The sequence below is a fragment of the Chinchilla lanigera genome, unplaced genomic scaffold (assembly GCF_000276665.1).
Source record: "Chinchilla lanigera isolate Chin_1 unplaced genomic scaffold, ChiLan1.0 scaffold00123, whole genome shotgun sequence".
Lineage (NCBI taxonomy): Eukaryota > Metazoa > Chordata > Mammalia > Rodentia > Chinchillidae > Chinchilla > Chinchilla lanigera.
Genome location: NW_004955524.1, coordinates 2,895,747 through 2,917,953, shown reverse-complemented (window position 1 = coordinate 2,917,953; position 22,207 = coordinate 2,895,747). Strand labels below are relative to the sequence as shown.

At 64.6% G+C, this 22,207-nt stretch overlaps 1 protein-coding gene across 4 annotated transcripts in view; it reads left to right on the top strand.

Moving 5' to 3' along the window:
- Crtc1 (CREB regulated transcription coactivator 1) overlaps positions 1–22,207 on the top strand; it is a 55,948-nt gene that overhangs the window by 22,648 nt on the left and 11,093 nt on the right. For 3 of the 4 annotated variants that reach the window (XM_013507306.1, XM_013507307.1, XM_005409593.2), the window contains exons 2-10: positions 9,580–9,696; positions 10,365–10,412; positions 11,730–11,867; positions 12,290–12,351; positions 13,685–13,779; positions 15,190–15,275; positions 16,927–16,967; positions 17,211–17,431; positions 21,248–21,381. In XM_013507306.1, the coding sequence (XP_013362760.1) occupies positions 9,580–9,696; positions 10,365–10,412; positions 11,730–11,867; positions 12,290–12,351; positions 13,685–13,779; positions 15,190–15,275; positions 16,927–16,967; positions 17,211–17,431; positions 21,248–21,381 (942 nt within the window). The remainder of the gene's footprint in view (positions 1–9,579; positions 9,697–10,364; positions 10,413–11,729; positions 11,868–12,289; positions 12,352–13,684; positions 13,780–15,189; positions 15,276–16,926; positions 16,968–17,210; positions 17,432–21,247; positions 21,382–22,207) is intronic. The other variant, XM_005409594.2, reaches the window with a different exon arrangement.

Here is a 22,207-nt window from a genome sequence, read left to right as displayed (position 1 = left end):
CTCCCCTGGCTCCAAGGACAGCAGCTTCCGGCGGAGGCTCCCCCTGGGTCCCCTGGGGGGGCTTCACCAGGCGGTACGCAGCCCCCCGCAGATGCACCTTGCCTGCCTGGCTCCCTGCTGCTGTGAAGGTTGGCACCAAGCATGCAGCTGGTGGCTGTGGGCTGCAGGTCAGGCACGTGATGCTGCTGACCCCTATGTCCTTGCCCTGACCTCCCTGAGACCCCCACCCTGTCCCCTCAGCACTCTGGCTCCATCTGGAATGCCCCTCCCTGTCCCCAGAGAACCTGCACACACCTCTGCGTGCCCCGCCCGGGGTACCCTGGTGTCCTTTCTTCAGGGCCTCTGAACAAATGCCCATGCGTCAGGGCCTCCCCACGCCTCCAGCCCCAGCCCTTCTCCAGCTCTGGCCCCAGCACCCTCCGGAGCCCTCATGGCTGGGGCACCCCGGTGTGTTTGGGGGTTTAGGGCTCAGGTCTGCATCTCTCCTGGAGAGAAAGATCTTGAGGAGTTTGAGCCCCTCCTGTAGCCCAGGTGGTCCGGTCACTTCCCAGAGGACAGGGTCCTCGGTCTGCAACCACAGAGGGCTGTCACGGGGTCCCCAGACTCTGGGGACGTGTTCAGCGCTCCTGTCCCGGTGTGGTTTGTGTTACTGTTCTGGGGTTTTTGCCTTTGGAGACAGGGTCTTGCTTGTATTCCAGGCTTGCCCTTGAACTCAATATGTAGCCCAGGTTGGCCTTGCGTTTGTGACAACCCTTCTGCCTCAGCCTCAGAGTGCTGGGGTGACAGGTGTGCACTGCCACGCCCAGCCACATGCCTGGCCCTGTAGGCCCTGCCCTGACCCTCCTGGGCGCTGACCTAAGGCCTGCCCTTGGCGGCTTCACAGTCCCCGGCCGCCTGCCCTCTGCAGCCCCACACCCACACCCACACCCACGTGTGCTGTGTGGAGATGTTCTAGAGGCCCCTCGCAGCCAGCCCGGCTCCTCCTGCCTCGGGGGCTGGTGTCTTCCCGCCGTCTGGGTGGAGCCATTCCCGAAAGATGGACTCTGCTCCTCGACCCTCCCAGGAGGACTCGTGTCTCTGCCGGCTTCTCAGAGAGGGGTCACTGGGTCAGGGCAGGAGGCCGCCGCTGCCCTTGTGGCCGCTGCCAGGTGGCCCTGCGATGCTGCCGGCCCCCTGCCCCCCAGCCCCCGTTTCCGCCCTGCTGCGTCGTCCCTGCCCCCGTCCCCTGACGGAAGGAAACCAAGTCCTGGGAAGGGAGGATGTGGCCCTCGGTGACAGCCTGCAGGGCGGGGCTTCGGCCTCCTCTACTGCCTCCCTGGGGTGGCTCTTTGCATGGGGATGGAGGTGCCAGGGGTGGACTGAACAGTGTTCCCCGAAAGTCTCGTCCACCAGAGCCTGAGAACGGCACCTTGTAGGGAAGTGGGGCCTTTGCAGACACAGCTGTGGATGCCATGTGGGTGGGGCCTACACCCGGAGCCACTGCCCTTCAACACAGAGAAGGAAGGGACTGGGCCCAGGGTGGCCTAGGTGGGCGATGCGGCCCACCCTAGAAGGACAAACGATGGCGGGGTGAGCAGCAGGGTGGGCGGGAACTTAAGATCCTCCTGCCTCAGCCTCCCAGTGTGCCGGGGTTGTAGGTGCACCATGCTGGGCTTCTGCTCTTTCCCCTCCCCCGGCCCCCTTCCTCCTCCTCCTCTTGCTGGTGCCCCCACTGAGCTGCTGGCCACTCCTCTGTCCTTTGCCTGAGGCTTCGCAGGCCTCTCCAGTTTGATGAGCTGCACAAAACGAGTTGTGTAGAAGCAAAACCTGGGACGAGCTCGCTTGTGTCTGGTCCTGAACCCCGGTGTCTTCGAGAAGCTGTCACCTAGCAGAGCCGTTCCCAGGGCCTTCAGGGGCCCTCTCCCACCCCAGGTTCTAGCCCGACCCGTGCCCTTGGCCTGGTCCCCACAGCGCCATCTGGAGGTCCTCGGCACGGCCGTATGTGTGTGCGCGCGCGCAGCAGGGACCCGGCCGTCCCTCATGGGCTGGGGAGGGGCCCTTAGTGCTGCTGTCCCCTGCCGTCTCTTCCTCACTGGCCCTGGGCTAATGACATCTAGACGTCAACGGGGAGCCGGCCCTTCCAGGGTGTGGTGCTCCCCAGCGCCCCGAGGCTGGCAACAGGTGCCCTGGGCAGACGTGGGCAGGCAGCGTACCCCTGGGACTGTGCCCGCGGCCTGCCAGGGTCAAAGCCTCAGCACTGTGTGTGGAGATGGGGCTTCCAGGCGGTCACTAGGGTCAAATGTGGTCATTACGCTGGGCACAGTGGTGCATGCCTGTCACCCTAGCACTCTGGGAGGCTGAGGCAGGAGGATCACAAGTTCCAACACAGCATGGGTTACTTAAAGTAAAAAACACAAGGGCTGGGGATGCAGCTTAGTTTGAAGGCCCTGAGTTCTAGCCTCAGGACTACAAAACAAAACACAAACAAAAGCCAGGCAGTGAGAGGAAGGTTCTGCACAAGGCACGTTGCGTACGAGGCCCAGCAGCAGAATGCATTGGCAACCTTGGGGACACAGTGAGAAGTCAGGGTGGGCTTGGTGCCAGGAGACACTGTGGAACCCAGCACCTCACTCTGAGCCGCATCCCCAGCCCATTTCATCTTTTATTCTGACACCGGGTTTCACTGGGCCACCAAGCAGCCGAGGCTGGGCTCGAACTTTCAGTCCTCCTGCCTCAGCCTCCCAGAGCGCTGATCTCTTTTAGATCAGCGACAGCGGGAAACAGCCTGATTGGAACATACACAACCCCCTGCAACCCTGCGTGCCTTGGTTCCCTGACTTGCAGAACGCGGCTGTGTGCCATCTCCTCCCTCCTGGGCGGCCACAGAGCCCCATTCAGAGCTGGCGCTGGGCCAGCTGGCAGCACAGGGTCGGTGGCGGGGGAGTGGTGGGCAACCAGCTGCGCTTCCCTCAGACCCCTGGGACCTCAGCTTCCCACCGACGCCCCCCCGCCGTGCCGGGACTGGGCCGGCTGGAAGTCTGGAGCGCGCCTGGTGGGAGGCGTCCGTGCTTGCTTGCCCAGCAGCGTGTGGTGTTGGGTCTGTGTTTACACTTGGGGCGCGGAGGGGAGCGTTTCTGAGGACTGTGCTGGCCAGGACCGTGACAGCCTGGGCTCCGCGTGCCAGCAGCGCCGTTGTCCCTTCCCCTCACACATTCATCCTCCCGTGTGCCAGGCCTGGGGCCCAGCAGCGCCACGGTGATCACATGGTGACCGGAGGCCTGGGAAACGGGGGTGGGCAGAGTGTCCTGGCCTTGGGACGGCCACGGAGCCTGAGGCGCCAGCACGGCACAGGCAACGGGAGAAATGTAAATACAGTTCGCGGCAGCTTGGGTTACGTGACGAGACCCTGTCTCCAAGCAAAACAAAGCTTGCCGTGCGCTGCCCACTCTCACCCATGATGGCGGTGCAGCTCGGCGGGGAGCGCTGGCCTAGCAGCAAGGCCCTGGGGTACGTGCCCCGAGCCGCGGGAAGATGAGGGGAAACCGGAAGCCTTGGTGTGTGACAGTAGGGCGGCAGCGGGAAGCAGGTTCCCCAGCAGGAAGCACACAGGACCTCCTGTGAGGCTCAGCAGTTCTGGCTTAGATCCAGGAGACCTGGAAGCAGGGATTCTGCAGGGTGTGGCAGTGCCCGCCTGTGGTGCCAGCTGCTTGGGAGGCTGAGGCAGGAGGATGGCAAATTGGAGCCCACCCTGGGCAAGTTAGCAAGACCTTGTCTCAGAATAAACTAAAAGGGGCTGGGGATGGAGCTCGATAGTAGAGAGTTTGCGAGGTCCTAGGTTCAAACCCCAGCAATGGAAAAAATAAAAAAAACAAAGCAGGCAGGAACCCAGATGCTCATCACTCCAGGTCCACAGCAGATTACTCGCAGGAGCCCAGCATGGAAAAATAACCCAGGTGTCTATCAACTGCTTCATAAATAAACAGAAACGTGGCGTCCGCACCAGCAAGTTTGCCGGGCTGCGGGACAGAGCGCAGCCACTGCCCGCCCGGAGAGGTGACCCTCGGGGTACGCGGAGTGAGAGAAGCCAGAGCCCGGCCACACACTGCCTGTCCGTGCCACGTGTGCAGAACATCCGGACACGAAGCCAGACACAGGAAGCGGGTCGGGCTGCCGGGTGGGGTGGCGTGGGGACGGGGCTCCTGCGGGGGCTGGGAGCCTTGGACCCAGATCCAACATGGCGGTTGCCCAGCGTGCGAACTGCCGAGAAAGGCGTGTTTGTACCTCATGGGACAGAGGTGAAGCGCGGGGAGCTGCACACCGGTCGCACACAGCAGCCGGGTGGCGCCCAGGCCCAGCATCCCCTGCATGGCCCCCGACGGTCCCCTCCCCCGTCCCTGGCCACCGGGCTGCCCTGCCCTCGGACTTGGCGTTACGCCCCCCCCTGCCCCCCGGCTGGCCCAGCGTCCTGTGCAGTGCGCGGTGGTGGGGACCCCTCATGGCGTGCAGGCGTGCATCCTCTTGCCTGTGGGACAGGGCAGCTAGGCATAAAAATCTTCACCCCCACTGGAACGGGGTGTTGGGTCTCAGAAAAGTGCTTGTTGGCTTTTTTCCCTTCGTTACCGGGGGTTGAACCCAGGGCGTTTACACTAAGCCGCATGCCAGCCCTTCCTATCTTCTTACTTTGAAACGAGGCTTCACTAGGAGCCCAAGCTGCTCCAACCTGGATCCTCCCGCCTCAGCCCCTGAGTGCTGCGCCGACAGCCTGTGCCCGGTGCCCCGCTCCATCTCGGCCCATGCGATGCCCTTTTTTTTGCTCTCAGAGCTTCAGAGAAGCTCGTGGCTCAAATGCCCAAAAGTGGGGAGCACGAGGCTTCACCCTCATCCATGGGGAGACTGGGAGGCACTGGGGCAGGTGCCTGCCTATCCGCTTCCTGGCCCGGCCCCTCCCGGAGGCAGAGGCGGCCCTGGCTGCGGGGGTGTGGTGCGTGGGTGGGGGTGCGGCTGCTGCACCTGCTCAGGGTGCATTGATCAGGCCTGGTGTGGAAGCCAAGGCCTTAGCTGCAGGGAGCAGATGGTGCCGGGGAGTATGAGGCGGGGCAGGGTGTCACTGCCCGGCTGCGGGAAGGGCCTTGCTGGCTGGGTTAGGGACGCTTTCATTCTCTCAGCTGCCCACGCAGTCCTCAGGCCCCGTGTGCCTGCAGCCCCAGGACCTTTGTACTTGCCATTCTTGCTGTCCTTTCCGTTGCCATCTCCTCGAGGCTGCCCCAGTGCTGGCTCCCTGTGCCAACTGGGCCACAGGCTCCTGAAGGCAGCACCTTGTCTGTCTGTCCTTCTGGGTGACCGTCACGTGTCCCACACTGGCAGTGCCTGGTGCCAGGCTGAGCCCCTGGAGTCTGGGGGAAGGCAGGATGCTGTCGTGTAGGCCAGACTGGCCCTGGTGGAGCCAGGCAGGTGCTGAGTCCGGCTTGGAATGTGGGCTCCGCCCCACCTGGGCTGAAGAGCTCTCAGGGCGTTGGAATCGAGTTCTGGCCATGGGCCAGGCATGCAAACCCCTCTGACCGTTGTGTACATGCCACACTCCCAGAAGGGGACTAGGAGTGACCCCTTCTGCCCTCTGCCATCTTTGGGCCCCAGTTTCCCCTCTTGATGGGGCTGTGCAGTACAGGGGGTGCAGTCCCCAGGCCTTGAGACTGTCTGCGAGCTGTTGCTGTGTTCAGCTGCACCCTGAGCTCTACCACGCCACACACAGGATGGCAGGAGGGGTACCCAGACCACAGGTGGGTCCCAGACCAGATAGGGAGGCCATGGGTCGCTGGGATGGATGATGGGAGGTGGCGGCTGTCTCTGGGCAGAGGTGGTGCCTGTGCAAAGGCCCTGGGGCAGGGGAACGGCTTGGCTGGTAGGGGCCATGCAGAGCCTACATGCTAGAATGCAGTGGGCAGGGGCATTAGGGGACCCCACAGGCCTTCTTGGTGAGGGAGCAGCCTGTGGAGAGCACCCCACGCCTCCATCCCCTCTGCAGCCTGGCCCAGCGCAGACAGAGCTCAGCAGCAGCTGGCCGCTCCCCTTAATCTCATTAGAAGGCCAGCCCATTGCTATGGCGACTGCCCACAGCCCTGGCCTGACCAAGGCCAGCTCTGTCTGCAGACAAGGCCTGGCGGGGCGGGTGGGGAGTCCCCTTGTTCTGTGCAGGGTTCCCCAGGAGACGGGGGCTGCGTACGTGTCTCCCCATGCTGGAGAAATGGCCACTCTGGTCACACTGGGCCTCCCGGGACTGCTCAGCCTCTGGTGCCCCTACGCTGAGCCCATCCTGTGAGTGTCATGGGGGTGCTCTGCGTAGGCCTGAGGCTGCCCTGTACACAGGCTTCCGTGGCAGCAGCGAAAGGACAGTTTGTGCAGGCCCCAGGATGCAAGCACAGGCTGTTTTGGAGGTGAGGTCGCTCCCAGAAAGAGGGGCTCCAGTTCCAAGTCCAGACAGGGACCCAGGCGCGTGGGCGGTCTGGTCCTTCCTCTGGGCCTGGTTTACCCATCTGCACCATGCAAACTGCTCTCCTCGAAGGACCCAGGTGGGTCTCTTGTGTTCCCTGACTTTGTGTCCATCCCTCACCTGCAAGGCCTGGCCGGGGGCTGTGTTTGCGCTCTCGCTAAGCCCGGGCAGCTGGGCTTTCTCTTTGTCCCGGGTGCTGCCAGGGTTCTCCTCAGATGCCCAAGTCCATGTGCACCCAGTCCCCCTGTGCAGTGGCCTGGTGTCCACGCAGGGCCGCGCTGCCACCTGGAGCCTTGGTCACTTCTTGCCGATGGCACCTGGCAAGTGTGAGTGTGTGCAGAGCTGCAGAGCTCTGAGCCGTGGCTGCAAAAGGCGAGGGAGAGAGACGAAGGCCATGTCGTGGCAGCGGAGAACAGAGTCAAGCGCCACAAGCCCGGAGACACCGGCGCCCCTAAGGCCCAGGAGGAAGCAGCCTGCAGCGCCTGGCGTTGTTTATGGTACCGTGGTGGCCACAGGATGCCTCCCGTCCCTCCCGACAGCCACCCCGGGCACAGGTGGCCAGAGATGGAGACGGGCTTCTCAGGGCACCGTGGCCGCATTGCCCTCCGTCGGCCCAGACGCAGGTGCCTGCGTGGGCCCTGTCCTCTCTTTCCAGCCCCTGTGACGCCTGAGGGGCTTGAGCTGCAGCGGCCTGGCATTCTAGGGGGACCCAAGGCCACAGCCCCTGGGCAGAGGCTGGGCAGGGCAGGGTGGGCCCAGGCCTCCTGCTGGCCATGTGGCCTTGCTGGCCTGCACCAGACGCAGCCACAAGCAGGCCGAGGCTCGACTCGAAAGGACAGCTCCGGAGCCGGGCTGTCTGCCGCTGTCGTCGTGACTGTGAGAGGCCGGCGTCCGCGCGGGGTGCCGCGGCCAGTGTCGTCTTGGAGCTGTTGCCATGACTTTGACAACCGAACCCAGAACCCAGGAGCTGAGCTTTCGGGGATGCGGGTGAGGGGCACACAGGAGCCCTCTCTGCGCCTTTGGCGTTTTCCTGTAAACCTACAACTGTCCAGAAGGCAGAGTTAAAACGTGGCGAAGCCAGGGGTGTAGGTCAGCGGCACAGAGCCTGCCTGGTACGCAGGGTCCTGAGTTCGATTCCCGGTACCAAAAGAAAAAAAAAAAGGAATATGGCAAAACCAGGGCCCGATGCAGGACTGATGGGGCTGCTCCCTGGTGGGCATCGCTGCCCACGGGCGGGGCTGTGGGCGAGAGCTGCGGGGCATGGGCGCTGCGGTTCTCCCCAGGCCCCTTCTCGCCTGCTGCCTGCTGAGCTGCTCGCACAGCTTCCTACCGGGGCTGTCACTGGCTCGTGCACAGACGTCCCAGGGGGCAGGGACAGTGCGCACTGCTCATCCGTCTGTCCGTCCTCCTGTCCACCCACCACCCAACTGTTGTCTGTCCACCCGTCCTGCGCCCCTCACCCACTGTGGTACGCGCTGCTGGCTGCAGCTGTGGCTTGGCCCCAGGGTTTGTGGGTTTTGCCCGCAAGGTCTCTGTGTGGGAGCAGGGTGACGGCCCCTGGTGGAGCGGGGAAGAACCTTGTACTGCTCCGGGTGCAGCGCTGTCCAGCTGCTCCTGTGGCCGGGGCGAGGGTCACAGGGTCAAAGCCAAGCTGGTCCCACCCCAGGCCTAGAGAGAGGAAGGACCTGCTGCTGCCGGCGGTGTCCCCAGACCCCCCTCTGGTCAGACAGCTGCCGGTGGGGACTGTTGATTCCAGTGATGCACCTGGGGCAGAGCCAGGAAAGGCCCGGCGGGACCCTCCGGGTGTCCCCTCCGGCCGAGCCATGCGGCTGCTGTTCGCTGTGACATCATGCGGAGTGTAGCCGACCAGGGCCGCTCCCTGTGCCCACACCTGGGCTGGTCTCCACTGGCCTATACTTCGTGGCCATGGCCTCCCCCAAGTTGCAGCTAGCACAGACCGTTTACTGTGGCCCAAGGACCAGGGACACAGTGACACTTCTTTCTGTAGTGACACTGGGCAGGCTCAGGGCTCTCCTGCACTTGGGCCTGGAAACTGGCGGTTTTGCTGTGAGAAGGGCGTGCAGCGTTCCCCGGGATCGCGCATGCCTGTTGTCCCTGCACTCAGGAGGCTGAAGCCGGCCTGAACTATGCAGCAAGACCCCGGCTCAAAAACAACCGGAGCATGTGCACTAGAAGCACTTCCCTTCCCGCCCCGCTTTGCCCTGGATTTGCCTCTGCCCCCGCCGCTAGAGAGGGGAAAACGAAGCACGAGGGGCTCCTGGCCACGTGGTCCACAAGAGGTGGCCACAGGGCAGGCTCCTGCACGAAGCTGGGATGCAAGGAGCATGTATGTGGACAGGCCTACAAGGGTCAGCAGGGACCGATGCGCAGGGAGGGGCAGTGCACCCCCACCTGGCCGAGTTTGGCAGGTCTGCTGGGAGGGAGGGTGTTCTCCCGGCCGCAGCCACCTGCTCAGGGCCGCCCGGCCTACAGTAAAAGCCGTCTGCCTGGGCTGTGAGGTGCTGCTCGAGCTCCTGACACCGGGGCTCTTCTGCCCCACAGCCATGGGCCAAGGAAACTGGGTTGGTGTGCGGGGCCGCATGTGGGGGAACGTAGTGCGGACCTAGTAACTATCCCTCGGCGATGCGGTGCTCCCTCATTCCCCGGGGCCACACGCAGCCCCTCAGGATCCCCACAGATCTGCAGGGGCCACTCCAGGGAGCAGGCGCGTGGGGAGCTGCAGGCCCAGCCTGAGCAGTGGTGTTGCCCAGCAGGAATGCCATGGGCCCAGCAGGCCCCAGGTTGCGTGAAGGGGACCTGGGGCTCGGGCAGGACCCCTGGAGTCCAGGCCACCTGGCCCTGTGTGGGCTGCACTGGGCATCCAGGTGCCATGTGCAGGGAACCAGCACTGCGCTTGTGGACACCACCCCTGGTCGCTGCTGCAGGAAAGGTGGCTTTTCCTGGGTCGTGTCCGCTAGAGCCGTCGGCTGAGATGAGACCCGGGCCTAGTGTCCTCTTGTGCAGTCCCCGGCCAGCCCACGTTCGGGGTGTCTCCCTGGGGTGTCTGCTGTGGCCCAGCCCCCTCACCGCAGCTGGCTGCCTCTCTTTTACAGCTGCAGCTTCAGAAGTCCCAGTACCTGCAGCTGGGCCCGAGCCGCGGCCAGTACTATGGCGGGTCCCTGCCCAACGTGAACCAGATTGGGAGCAGCACCGCAGACCTGCCCTTCCAGGTGAGCCGGCCCTGCAGCGGCCCCGCGACTCCGCCATCCCCGGCCCCACCCTAGGAAACAGCAGCCTAGGCTCTGTCTGGCCTCAGAATCCGCAAGCCCCTCAGTTCTCGGGAAGGCCCAGCCTCCTTACCCTGACATGATGGCAGGCAGAGCCCTCTGGACAGAGACCATGGTGTAGCCCTTCTCTACCGTGCGAGGGGGGCTGGGCCTCTCCCCGCCCTGGTCCCAGGGCTCTGCGTGGACCCGTCCCTGGTGGCCACATGGCTGGCCGCCCTGTAGGTGGACTTGGCCTGGCAACAGCGGAGGCCATGCGGGCCAGGGGACCAGGCCTCCCCGAAGAGCTTGGTGCCCCTCCTGCCCCTGAGTCGCACCGGCCCAGCACGGCTGTGGGGAGCGTGGGGTGCACCCCAGGGGTACAGACAGCGAGGCTCCACGTAGCCCTGGTTCCCCCCGAGCTCTCCATCCCCGCCTGGGCTCCCCTCCCTGCCTCCTGTCTCCCAGAGGGTCCTGTCCCCTCCAGAAGGGCTCACTCGGGTCCTTCTGCCTCGGCCCCGCTCCCAGGCTAAGGGGACGCAGGCCCTGCGGGCTTCTGCTGCCTGAGGTGCACAGCCCGGGGCCCACACCTCGGCCCGCCAGGCGTCTCAGAGTCTTGGTTCTTGCATTTTCAGCCCAGCGGATTTCTGGGGGAGGCCCTGGCAGCGGCTCCTGTCTCTCTGGTAATTGAGCCCCCAGGCTGAGGTCACGGCATCCCCGGTGCCAGTCCTCAAGACCCCAACACGTGTGTGGGCACTGGGTGTCCCCGAGTCCCCCCTTGGCTGCCCTGTGGCTCGCAGGGAAGCACCCCGCCCCCTGCCCCCCGCCTCAGGGAGCGCGTTGGTCGCATCGGGACCCCAGACTCCTGGGGTCTGGCTGAGCGATGCTGCACCCACATCTCCCAGTCTGGGGTGCTCCCGAGTGGGGTCCGAGCATGTGCCCTGCGCTGCATGGTCCCCTCTGAACACGCGTGCACACACGTGTGCACGGAGCCCAGAGCAGGCCGGCAGGCCGGGTGCGTCCTCCTCCCTCTGCCCTGGCTTCTGCCCCTTGGTGTCCCCCGTGGCCTCAGCGCTTCTCAGCCGGGTGGGTTCCCCGCCCTTGCTCAGTCAGCACCGCCTCCTGGGCTCGCAGCCTTCTGGGGGCGCAAGTGCAGGAAGACCCAGGGTGCTGGTCCTTCCTGGGTCCAGTTGGACCCTGGGGCAAGTGGGCCGCCTGGGATCCCAGCCGTGGAAGCCTCTGAGAGGGAGGCTCCTCTCACGTCAGCCTCGCCCTGTGCCCAGCTGCCTGCAGAATATGGGGCCCAGGGACCAGATGGCCAGGCAGGCGCCCCGCCACGCCCAGAGCTGGCGAAGACAGCCAGTCTCGCCCGGTCAGATGGCAGGGGGGCAGCGCAGGGCCAGGGCAGGCAGCGCGCAGGCTCCAGGCGGCTCAGGTGCCGGAAGGAAGTCCTGTCCAGCCAGGGCCTGCCTTGGCTCTGGTGGGTCCTGGATGAGCGTGGGGAAGGGCAGCCCAGGACGGTGTCTGGAGCCCAGAGTGCACGCCTGGCCTGGCAGGCCCTGCAGGCAGCTGGCTGTGCCGGAAGCCTGCCCCGTTTTGGCAGCCTCCCGGGGGACGGGTGTGGGGGAGGCCTGTGTGCACCTGGCGATAGGCTACTCAGCGGTTGCACCCTGGCACCCAGCCGGTGCTGGGCCCCGAGCTTGTGCTGCTCTGCCTGGCCGTGCATGCCAGCTGCACTGCTCGCCTGCGTCCCCAGCCTGGGACACCCTGCTGGCTCGTGCACCCCGCCCCAGTGCTCAGGGCTGGGGGCTGGGGCTGCAGGAGGAGGCCGTCTTGGCCGCAGCGTGGCATCTAGGGTGTTGGAGCAGGGTCCCCGAGATGCGACCCTGGGGACTAGGGCGGTGCCAGGCCGCAGTCAGTAACCTCTGCCTCGGTCTCTTTCTCTCCCTTTGTCCCTCCCTCTCTCTCTTTCTGTGTCTCTGTCCCTTCGTTGTCCTCAGACGCCTTTCCAGTCCTCGGGCCTGGACACCAGCCGGACCACCCGACACCACGGGCTGGTGGACAGAGTGTACCGTGAGCGCGGCCGCCTTGGGTCCCCGCACCGCCGGCCCCTGTCGGTGGACAAGCACGGACGGCAGATATCCTTTCCCAGGATGGGTCCTTGGGGAGGGCCCAGGCCCTGGCAGCAGCTGTGCCCTGAGTGTGCCTAGTAGGCTCTGGGGTAGCCGCCCACTGCCAGCTCCTGCCAGCTGCTGGGCTGGAATCAGGCTAACCTGGGGGGACTTCCTGGAGGAGGCCGTGCCCTCTGACAGCCCTCTGACAGCACAGGATTAAGGGGCAAGGCCAGGCTTTGAACCCCGTTGCTGCTGCACCTGGGCACGTGTGTGCGAGGGGCGGGCTCAGGGCACCCTGGACCGGCAGGAGAGCAGGCAGGAAGCCCTGCCTCAGCTCCCGCAGCACAGCCGGGGGCCTGTGGGCTTCCTGCCCCGGTCAGGAGCCAGGTGCAGGCAGGGCCTGAGCAGGTCTGAGGTGACAGCTGCGTCCCCTTAACTCCTCGCACGCCGACAGCTGCCCGTACGGCACTGTGTACCTCTCGCCGCCCGCAGACAGCAGCTGGAGGAGGTCAGTGTCAGGCGCCGCTGCGTCCTCCAGGGTGCACGTGCAGAGCCAGGTGCCATCACCTCAGCGCGGCACACGGCGCAACCCGCGGTGGCTAGAAATGGGCCCCCTGCCTTGCTGAGGTCACAGCCCGGGGAGTCTTCGAAGCCTCCTCGTTCGTGACTAATTTTTTCTGCTGTTTTTTACTCAACCAAAATTGGGTATTCTGTGTTGTCATTGTTACTTATTTTACTCTTTTAAATTGTATTTGTTTTTCTGTGAGATGGGTTCTTAAAGTCCTGGACTCAGGTGATTCCCCTGCCTCAGCCTCCTGAGTAGCTGGGACCAGAGACTGGCGTCATCATGCCCAGCTTCTCATTTCCAACATAGTGAATGCGTTATTGTGAGTGTTTTCTGTGTTGCTAAATAGTCACTGAAAAGTTATAAAACTACTCTATGTTTATGATGGAAAATTAGGAAAATGCACAACTGTACCTGTAAGAGGGAAAAGTAACAGTCATCACTGCTGTCATCAAGAAAGATCTAAAAGGTTGGGTGTGCTGGTGCACACCCGTGACCCCAGCACTCTGGAGGCTGAGGCAGGAGGATCCCAAGTTCCAGCCCAGCCTGGGCAGCTTGGTGACTCCTGGAGACCCTGTCTCAGAATGAAAGCGGGTTGGGGTGTAGCTCCGAGTACAGGCTGTGGGGTCACACCCCCACACTTGGGGAAGGAGGGGAGGAGCTGAGCATGGAGCCGCGCCCTGGCTCAGGACACAAGGACATGGGGGGCACAGGCCTGGGGCCCAGGACATGGGCCTGGTGGCCTTTTGTCCTTGCATCTGGTTCCTTCTGGTCACCTCAGGCCCCATCAGGTATCCACGGCCCCTCCTGTCCTTGAACTCGCGGCTGTGCCCCGCACGCAGACCGTCCTGGCCAGGGGAGCCGTTTGGGGCCGGACGGGGTCCCTCTGTCTTCGTTGTCCCCGGTGCCCATCGCGGGGCCTGGGTGGAGCGGCCTCCCAGCTCCTTCTGTGGCGGGGCTGGTGGGAGTGGCCGCCCGCCCGGGCTGCCCAGCTCTGCCTCCCCGAGCCCTGTGTGGGGCTCCTGTGGACCAGCAGCCTCCCTGGCTTCCAGTGCCAGGCCCGGCCTCCCCTCACCCTGCATCAGTGCCCGTGGAGGGCCGGGTGGCTGTGTGCCACGGGGTGGTGGTGGCTGCTCCCAGAGGCGTACGGTCGTGTGGTGTTCTCTGGGGCTGGAGGGCCCAGGTTTTGGCCCAGGCTAGGGTACTTGCAGAGGGACCCCAGCTGTGGGGACTCCTGCCCCTCCCCCCGGGCTCATGAGTCTGCCTCTCTCCCCAGGACCAACTCTGACTCCGCCCTGCACCAGAGCACAATGGCGCCCACCCAGCTGGAGTCCTTCACGGGAGGGTCGCAGGACACACACCACAAGAGAGGTGCGGCGGGGTACTCAGGGTCTCCAGTGGGGTCAGGCTGGGCCAGCAGATGGCCCCTGTTCCCCAAGAGGCCACCAGCCATGGGCTGACAGCCGTCAAAGGGTCGGCCTGTGACGTGGGACAGGAGGGGCTCAGGGGCGTTGTCAAAGGCGAGGCTACGTGAGCAGGGTTTGGAAGGGTGCATAGGAGTTCTCTGGGCAGAGAGTGCTCCTGTGAATGGACACCATCTCCTGGAATTCACAGGTTTGGGCCGTGGTCGTGGCAGCTGGGGGCATGCAGACGGCACTTGCAGCTACAGGCATCAAGCCTGTGCTGGAGGGGCCTTGTCTGGCCGGGCTGGGCCTTTAGCTTCAGGCACAGCTTGGCCAGGAGTCCACGTAAGGGGTGGAGGTCGAGGACCTGCCTGGCAGGGACAGGGCGTTTCCACCCCCACTGCACACGTGTCCCAGGGTGGTGGTGCCCGAGGGGCATCCCAGGGTGGCCCCGCCCAGGGTGCTAGAGTGACGGAGCAGGGGCGTGGTCTGAGTCTCCCCTGCTGGTACCCCCCAGCACAGGGCCCTGAAGCTGCACACAAGGATGTGGTGGTCCCCGACCTCCCAAGACCGGAAGGAAGCCCGGCCCAGACCCTTGGCAGCTGAGTCCCGGGGGACACGGCCCAGGCAGCAACAGGGTTGGGGTTCGCCCTGGGTGCCCCGATGCACCCCTCGGCAAGAGTGGGGAGCCAGGGAGGGTAGCACATGCCTGTCGTCCCCGCACTCTGGGACGCTGAGGCAGAAGGATCACAAGTTTGACCCCAGCCTGGACAAGTTGGTGAGGCCCTGTCTGAAAATGTTTAAAAAGTAAAAATGTAAATAAAGGTCTGAGGATGTGGCTGGGACCAGGTTCAGTGCCAGTGCTGGGGCAAAAGCAGAAAAATGTGGGTGAGTCGGGGGTGGCGCTCGCCTGGCAGGTTCAAGACCCCGGGAAACAGCTGGGACCGGCTTCTGCTGGGGCCCGACAGGTCCGCGGGTGTCACCTCCAGGCCTGGCCCCTTCCCAAGTGTGAGCAGTGCTGTCTGTCAAATGTAGCGTCACCGCTGGCTTCCAGGGCCAGGCTCCCAGCCCTGAGCATGGGGCCGAGCAGGAGCTGAGGGCGCGTGGGCCGGGCCGTGGCTGCCGCCCAGGGCCCAGGATTGTTGGCACGGGAGGCAGAAGAGATGCGGCCTTGAGCGCCGAGCCTGTGTTCTTGTTTTTTGCAAGACGCTGAGTCTGCTGATTTGTAAAGGGTTTTCAGTGGCGCCTTCCCATAGCCTCCCCGCGGCCTGGAGCTCCCGCCAGAACTTGGCCTCGCGCGGTCCTAGCGGGTCAGGATGTGTCCTGCGCGCTGTGTGGCTGCGGGGCTTCGTCCTGACAGTCCCTGTCCCCACCCCAGTCTTGCTGTTGACGGTCCCAGGGATGGACGAGGCCACATCGGAGGCAGACAAGACCTTGTCCAAGCCGGCCTGGGATGCCAAGAAGGTAAGGGCTGCCCGGTTCGCCTCATTCTTCCTGAGCCCAGCCTGGGCAGATGCCACAGCGCCACGCTGCCACCGCTCCCTTGTCCCCGAGGAGCGGCCTTGCTCAGATTTGCCCGTGCCCAGGTCAGAATGTCTTCAGATCGGTGCCGCAGTAGCACTAGACCTGTCCTCCTGGCAAGAGGCGCACCCAGCCCTGAACCTGTTGCTTGTCAGTCGCAGTTACAAGGACAGTGGCACAGGTCTTCATCCCAGCTAGGCGCCATGGCGCAAGCCTGTAATCCTAGCTGCTTGGGAGGCTGAAGCAGGAGGATCTTGAGTTTGAGCCCAGCTTGGGCAACTAAGCAAGACCCTGTCTCAAAATGAAAAATCAAAAAGGGCTGGGGCTATAGCTAAATGTAAAGGCCCTGAGTTCCATGCCCAGTCCTGCAAAACGAGTGAAGAAATAAAGGGACCCTGAAGAAACGAAGACGTGTGGTACCGCTGCCCCGTGGGCAGAGCAGCAGAGCTGCGTGGGTGTCACGTGGGCAGGGCGCTGTCCTAGCGCACCCTAACCCCCAACCAAAGCCGTGTCAGCCCTCCACACTGGACCGGAAGCCGCTTCAGACGCGCAGTAGCAGGAAGGCGGGCCCATGGGTCCGTGTACTGCATGCTTGGTGGTGCTCTGCCGCTGACGGGGTGCCGCCTCCCTCTCCAGCGGGGCAGGACCCCTCCCCGGCCCACGGGCCGAGCTACCTTGGGTATGTTTTCGTCATTCTGTTCCCAAATCCCGTTCTGTCTCCCAGGCGGTTGGCGGAGTGCTCGAGCTTCCAAGTCTTCGGAAAATCAGCGGCAGGGGCTTTGTAGAAATCCCGTAATGCAGCCAGTGTTTACTTGGGGTTTGGAGCGCCCCGCTCGGAGGCTTGGGGGTCCCCTCTCCTCACCTAATCCCCACAGAGCCCAGGCGCTGGGGTCTGGGTGTTGTCTGCCAGCCTGGCGGGCTCTGCCTGCCCGCGCCTCCAAGATCAGGAGCTCAGGATGTGGGGGCCGGAGGCTACCTGGGACCAGCCCGCCGGCAGCGGGCCCTGGGACTCCGCCCAGAAAGTGTGTCTTGCCCCCACGTCGATGCTGGTTCTGCTTCCCACTGCGGAAAGTCCAAACCTCTTGGACAGGGCGGGGCTTCCGGGCCGCCATCATGGAGGGCACAGCAGAGGGGTGCCCTGGGGCTCCAGGGGGCATGAGGGCCCCACATAAGCGCCACACATCCCCCTGTCACCGGGACCATGTTGGGGCACCTGCTTCAGGCCGCGTGGGGCGTCCCCACCTCTGTGCCCTCCCCACCTCTGGAGACTGGCGGCTGCTCGTGGGCTCCCTGTGGCAGGACCAGGGCTGGCGGCCGGGCTTTGGCTGTTCCAGCTCTGGGCCTGGCCTTGGGTCCCCGGGGACTGCTTGGTCTTCCCCCGTACCCGCCCTGACGACTCCGTGGCGCCTGGGTTGTGCCCATCCATCCAGGGCCACCGAGGGCAGAATGACCCTGGGGCAGTGCCCCCAAGCCCTGAGGATACTGCTGTCCATCCAAGGGACTCTCAGGTCCCTGGCAGGCTGGGTTCTGTTGGGAGGGCAGGTCGGGCTGGCCCTGCTGGGCGCTGCTCAGCCTCTGCTGTCTTTCCTTTCAGACGGGGTCCAGGCCCAAGTCCTGTGAGGTCCCTGGCATCAAGTAAGTCCCTGCAGCGCCCCTGGCCCCCCAGCCTGTACATCTGCTGCGTCCCCGCCCCTCTGATGACCAGGCCCTGGCCAGGACCCCCGCCCACCCCTCATGCCACCTGTGACCTGACGGTTGGCACTGACGTCCTTTCCTGGTCATAGCAGTCCCGGCCTCCTGCGCCTGCTCACCCCCTCCCCAGTTTTCTGGGCAGCCCCGTACCCCTGAGCTCACCCTGCCCGTCTGGCCTCTCCCCAGCATCTTCCCATCTACTGACCAGGAGAGCACGACGGCCCTGATCCCCGCCACCCACAACACGGGGGGCTCCCTGCCTGACCTGACCAACATCCACTTCCCATCCCCGCTGCCAACCCCGCTGGACCCCGAGGAGCCCCCGTTCCCCGCACTCAGCGGCTCCAGCAGCACCGGCAACCTGGCGGGCAACCTGACCCATCTGGGCCTCGGCGGCGCTGGCCAGGGTGAGGCCTCTGGGCCGCAGCATCTTGCCCTCAGTGGGCCTGGGTGGGCAGAAACGCACCTGGGGGCTTGTGGAGCGTGGGGCCTCCAGGTGGCTCCCAGGGGAAGCTGGGGAGCCCTGGAGGGTGCCAGGGCCAGGCAGGCTGCCCTGCTCACCTCCTCTCTTGTGGGGACAGGCCTAGCCGCTCACTGCCCCTTCGGGCACGCGGCCGGCCTGTGACGTGGCCTGGCGTCTCCTGAGCTTCAGACTCACCTCCCTCGCCTGGTCTGCAGGGTTGGCCCAGGGCCCTCGCCCTGTCCTCCTGGGGACTTCGCTTGTGGCTCCACTGAGGATGATGGCAGGGGTTCCCCTGACTCCTCCATCTCCCCCACGTGTGAGGCAGGACCTTCTAGCCCGCCCTCAGTCCCAACATAGCCCGGCTCACCTGTTCTCCCTCTGCCTGTGACTTCACATGGCCCCCTGCCCCCTCTCCATGAAAGCCCAAACCTGCTGACCACGTCCCCACCCTCAAGTGCCATAGCTGGACGCAGGGGCTCGGGGCCTTTGCCCGTGCTGCCCAGACCCGCGGTTCTGCTAGCATTCGGCTCTCCCTGCCTCTCACACCGCCACTTCCCCGTGTTCACCTGAGGCCGCCATTGCTCCTTCGCTCTCACCTGTCTCCTGGGCTGGGCCTGTTTCCCCGCTCATGCTGTGTACCTGCACCCCAGTGTGCTCCTTTGTGGGGTGTGGGTTTGCACCCTGGGAGTGGCAGACAGGATGCAGTGGCCCAGCTGGCCCCCGGGGACGGGCAAGGCCAGGGTTGGGGTGGCGCAGGCGCCCCTGTGTGCTCGTCCCGACTGGCCCCAGGACTGCCCGCCACCGCCGTGTCCCCGCCTGTGCTCAGGGCCCCAGCGGCGGGCTTTCGCGAGAGCACCAGCCCAGGCTCCTGCGGGGTCACCGGCCCCCTGGGGCAGGGCCCCGAGCTGCTGTGCGTGCTCTGCAGAGACACCAGGGCGGAGCAGACCGAGGCCCCGTCACCCTCAGGTGCCAGCAGGGCGGGCGGCGGGTGTGGGGTTGAAGCGGAGGTGCCCGGTGTGCGGAGCCGGAGGTGGAGCCAGTCTCCTGCGCGCCGGGCTCACGCTCAGCGCGGAGCCGCACCGGTGCCTGCCCTGGGCTGGCAGCTGAGGGGGTGAGGCCGGAACTGGGAAGGGGGCGGGGCTGGCCCCAGGGTACCAGCGGTGTCCTTTCACCCCAGCCACACGCCTGCCAAGGCTCTGCTGCCAGGCAGAGGGCGCGGAGGAGGCCTGAGAGCAGAGGTGCAGGTTCAGGGCAGCCCCAGGAGCAGCCCCCGCCTGGCCAGGCGGACCCCTCCGTCCGCACAGGGTGGGCCCAAGAAACCACGGTCAGCTGCCCCCTGGGCTGAGCAGAGGCGCCTCGGGCAGCTGTGTGGGAGCATCTCCAGGGTCCCCTCTGTGCAGACCTTCGGCCCGTGGGGTCTGAACAAGCGCGGGGACACACACCGCGTGGGGGCATGCAGCAGCGCGGCGAGGAGTCCAGCAGCAAGGCCTGCGCATGCGGCCCTGTGAACCTGCAATCCCCGGTAGCCGCCTTGCTTTTGGGTGCCTGTTAAGCTGGCTGAGCCATGGTCCCCCTCAGCGCCCCTCTGCCACCCCAGGAGGAGGAGGGCCCTGGAGACTTTGTCCCATTGCCTCCTTCGCATTCGCCCATGCACAGGAGCTGGGCAGGCCCGGTGTCCTGCCTGGCACAGCTCCGAGGCCAGCCGGCCCCACCAGCAGGCTTGCCTGCCATGGGGCGGGCCCCTGCCACCTGGCCTGCCTGCCCTCCCCTCCTGGCAGCTGTCCCTGCCCGCCCGCCCCAGACTTCCCTTCCAGCTGGCCGGGCTCCTGTTCCAAAGGTGACCCAGGCTGCCAAAAGCGCTCAGCAGTAGGGTGTCCCTTCCGCCCGGCTGGCCTCTCCCAGGGTGCTGTGGCTGCGCGCTTGCCTGTAAGCTCAGCACCGGCTCAGAGCACCCCTGACGGAGGGCGGATGTTGGAGGCTGGCAGACCGCGGGCCGGGCCTGCTGCTGGTGTATTCGTGTGGCGCGTGAGCGTGTCTGTGTGTACGCGCAGGCATGTGTGACACTTCAAGTTGACATTTAAAATTTGGGAAAATCCACATAGAACCCTAAAGAATCAGAAGGGAGCCAGGCATCATGGTGTACACCTGTGATCCCAGCCACTGGGGAAGCCGAGGCCGGAGGATCACCAAAAGTTCAAGGCCAGCCTGGGCTACGTAGTGAGATCGTATCTCAAAATAACCATAAAGAAAGAGAACTTTTTTTCAAGGGCTGGAGGTGTAGCGCAGTGTAGAGCATTTGCCTAGCATATGTGAGGCCCTGGGTTCCACCCCCGGCACCCATGGGGCGGGAGATAACATCGGCAGGCCCAGCAGCCTCGGGTCAGTGCCCCGCACCCAAGGATGGGCCACCGAGCTTGTCTGCCCCTGGGGCCCCCTCCACATGCTCTCAGCTTTTGCTTCTGCCCTGCAGAGGTCTGGCACCTGCCCCAGACCTGGCACTGGGCGTCCTGTGGCCACACAAAGCACCTGATGCCTGGAGACCATGGCCCAGGTCTTGACCCTGGGGTGTTGAGCAGAGCTTCTGTTGCTTCCTCCCTTGACGTGGGTTCTGAGGCCCGGGGCCCACCGACTGCAGCCCGTGGGGCTCTGCCCAGGAACACCAGTGTGGCTCGGGGTACCCCACGTAGCCCTGCCCCGGCTCCGGGGGAGGGAAGTGCAGGCGTGACTGGGCTCGCTGGGTGTGTTCCCACAGGCTGTAACCCCGCCGTGCCATCTGCCGGAACAGGGTTGGTCTGGTGCCCACGGCAAGATGGGCCCCGATCTCCTGGGTGAGTCAGACGGCTGCACCCAGCTTTGGCTGCGGACCAAGCCCTCTGTAGAGCCTGTTCGTGACCTCACAGGCCACCCGGTGAACCCCACGGGGCGGTGTCATCATCGGCAAAGCTGAGGCTCGGGGTTGGGTGGGGGTCACACTGGGCCTCGGGGCTCCCCCTGTCATCGCGGGGCCCTGCTGCCCGGCTGGCACGGCACCCCAGGGCCCCCCAGCAGGCCCCAACTGCTACCCTGAGCCTGATCTCACCAGCCTCCCTCACCACCCTGGATCCGGGCATCAGATTGCTCAGGGTGAGGGAAGGGGCAGCCAGGGCCCGGGCAGAGCCAGTGTGTGGAGGGGAGAGTGAAGGAGCGGGCACCCCAGGCGTGTGAGGCGGGCCTGGACGTGGGGCGTCAGGGCGCTGAGGGGGACAGGTGGGGACTCCATCCGGAAAAGGGTCAGGCTGGCCCCGAAGCTGCTGGAATCGCGTCGATGCCAGGACGGATTTGCCTGACGCTAAGGGCAATATAAGCCCAGTTAAGCAACAAAGGGGATGCATAACTTCCCGAAGCCAGAAGTGCCAGTGTGGCTGGGCGGGGGCTCCCCGGCCCACGCTGGCCTCTCGTGGGGTCCCCCACACTCTTGCAGTCAGCCCTTGCCGGAATTCCCTCCAAAGTGCTGAGGCAGGCTCTCGTTGGCCCAGCCTGGTCACGTGAAGGGGAGGGGCAGTTGCAAGTCCTGAAATGACAAATGCTGATTGGCTGGGCCAGTGGGCACGCTCCTCTGCGGGACCCTGGGGTCTGGGGGAGGAGCAGTGCACGCCAAGCCAGAGCTGTCGGGGCTGGGGCTTGGAAGGTTGCCTGGGACCAGTCTCGGGGCGGGCTATCCCTGCAGTGTCACCCCGAGCGTGACAGTGACCTTTCCTTAGCCTCCCTTCTTCCTCTCCAGGGATGAGCACACCAGGCTCCTCTCCGCAGCACCGGCCCGCCGGCGTCAGCCCCCTGGCCCTGGGCACAGAGGCGAGGCGGCAGCAGAGCCAGCAGGTGTCTCCCACCTTGTCCCCACTATCACCCATCACACAGGTGCGAGGGCAGGGGGTGGGAAGGTGGGGCACGGGTGCTGAGAACGTCCCTCCTGTCTGCTTCCCACCGTCAGCGTTTCAGTCTCCTACAGAATGCCCAACTCAGTGGCCTGGGGAGGCCAATTCCAGGCAGGCCCCGTGGCCTTAGCGGAGGCCCTGTCTGACGGGGTGTTTTTCATTAAGCCACTTTTGCTTTTGGTCTGGTAATTCAGAGTTCCCATAATAAAATGCCAGAGAGTTTGGTTTTTATTTATTTTCTATTTTTTGGCCTTTTGAGGCAGGAGGTTTGTGTAGTTCAGGCTGGCCTCAAACTTACAGCAGTCCCCCTGCTTCAGCCTCCTGAGTGCTAGACTGTGTTTTTTATTATTGTTTTTAACTTAGTTTGGGTGGTTTGTGTGCATTTGCCCCTGTGATGTCGGCGCCCAGCCCCCTGGCGCAGGGCAGCTTGCCGCAGGTCGTGCTGCCTTCTCCGTCCCCTCACGCTGCGGAGTGGAGCAGAAAGCTCCCGCTTCCAGGTCTGACTCCAGCGGTGTGAGGGCCCTCGTTTGGGCTGGGTCACCCCCGTCACAGACCGAGTTTGGAATTGGTTTCTTTCCTGCTGTTTGGAAAAGTGTAAACAGCATTTCAGTTGCTTTTTGAAATCCTGCATAAAATTTACCAGTGAAATCGCCCAATCTTTGTCGGGAGGTTTTTATGACCGATTTCATCTCACTTCTAAGGCTGTTGCTATTTTCTGTTTCTTTGCTGTTGAGTTTTTGTAGTTTAGGTGTCCTCCTCTCCCCCCTCTCCCTCTCTCCCCCTCCCTCCCTCCTCCCCTCCCCCTCCCT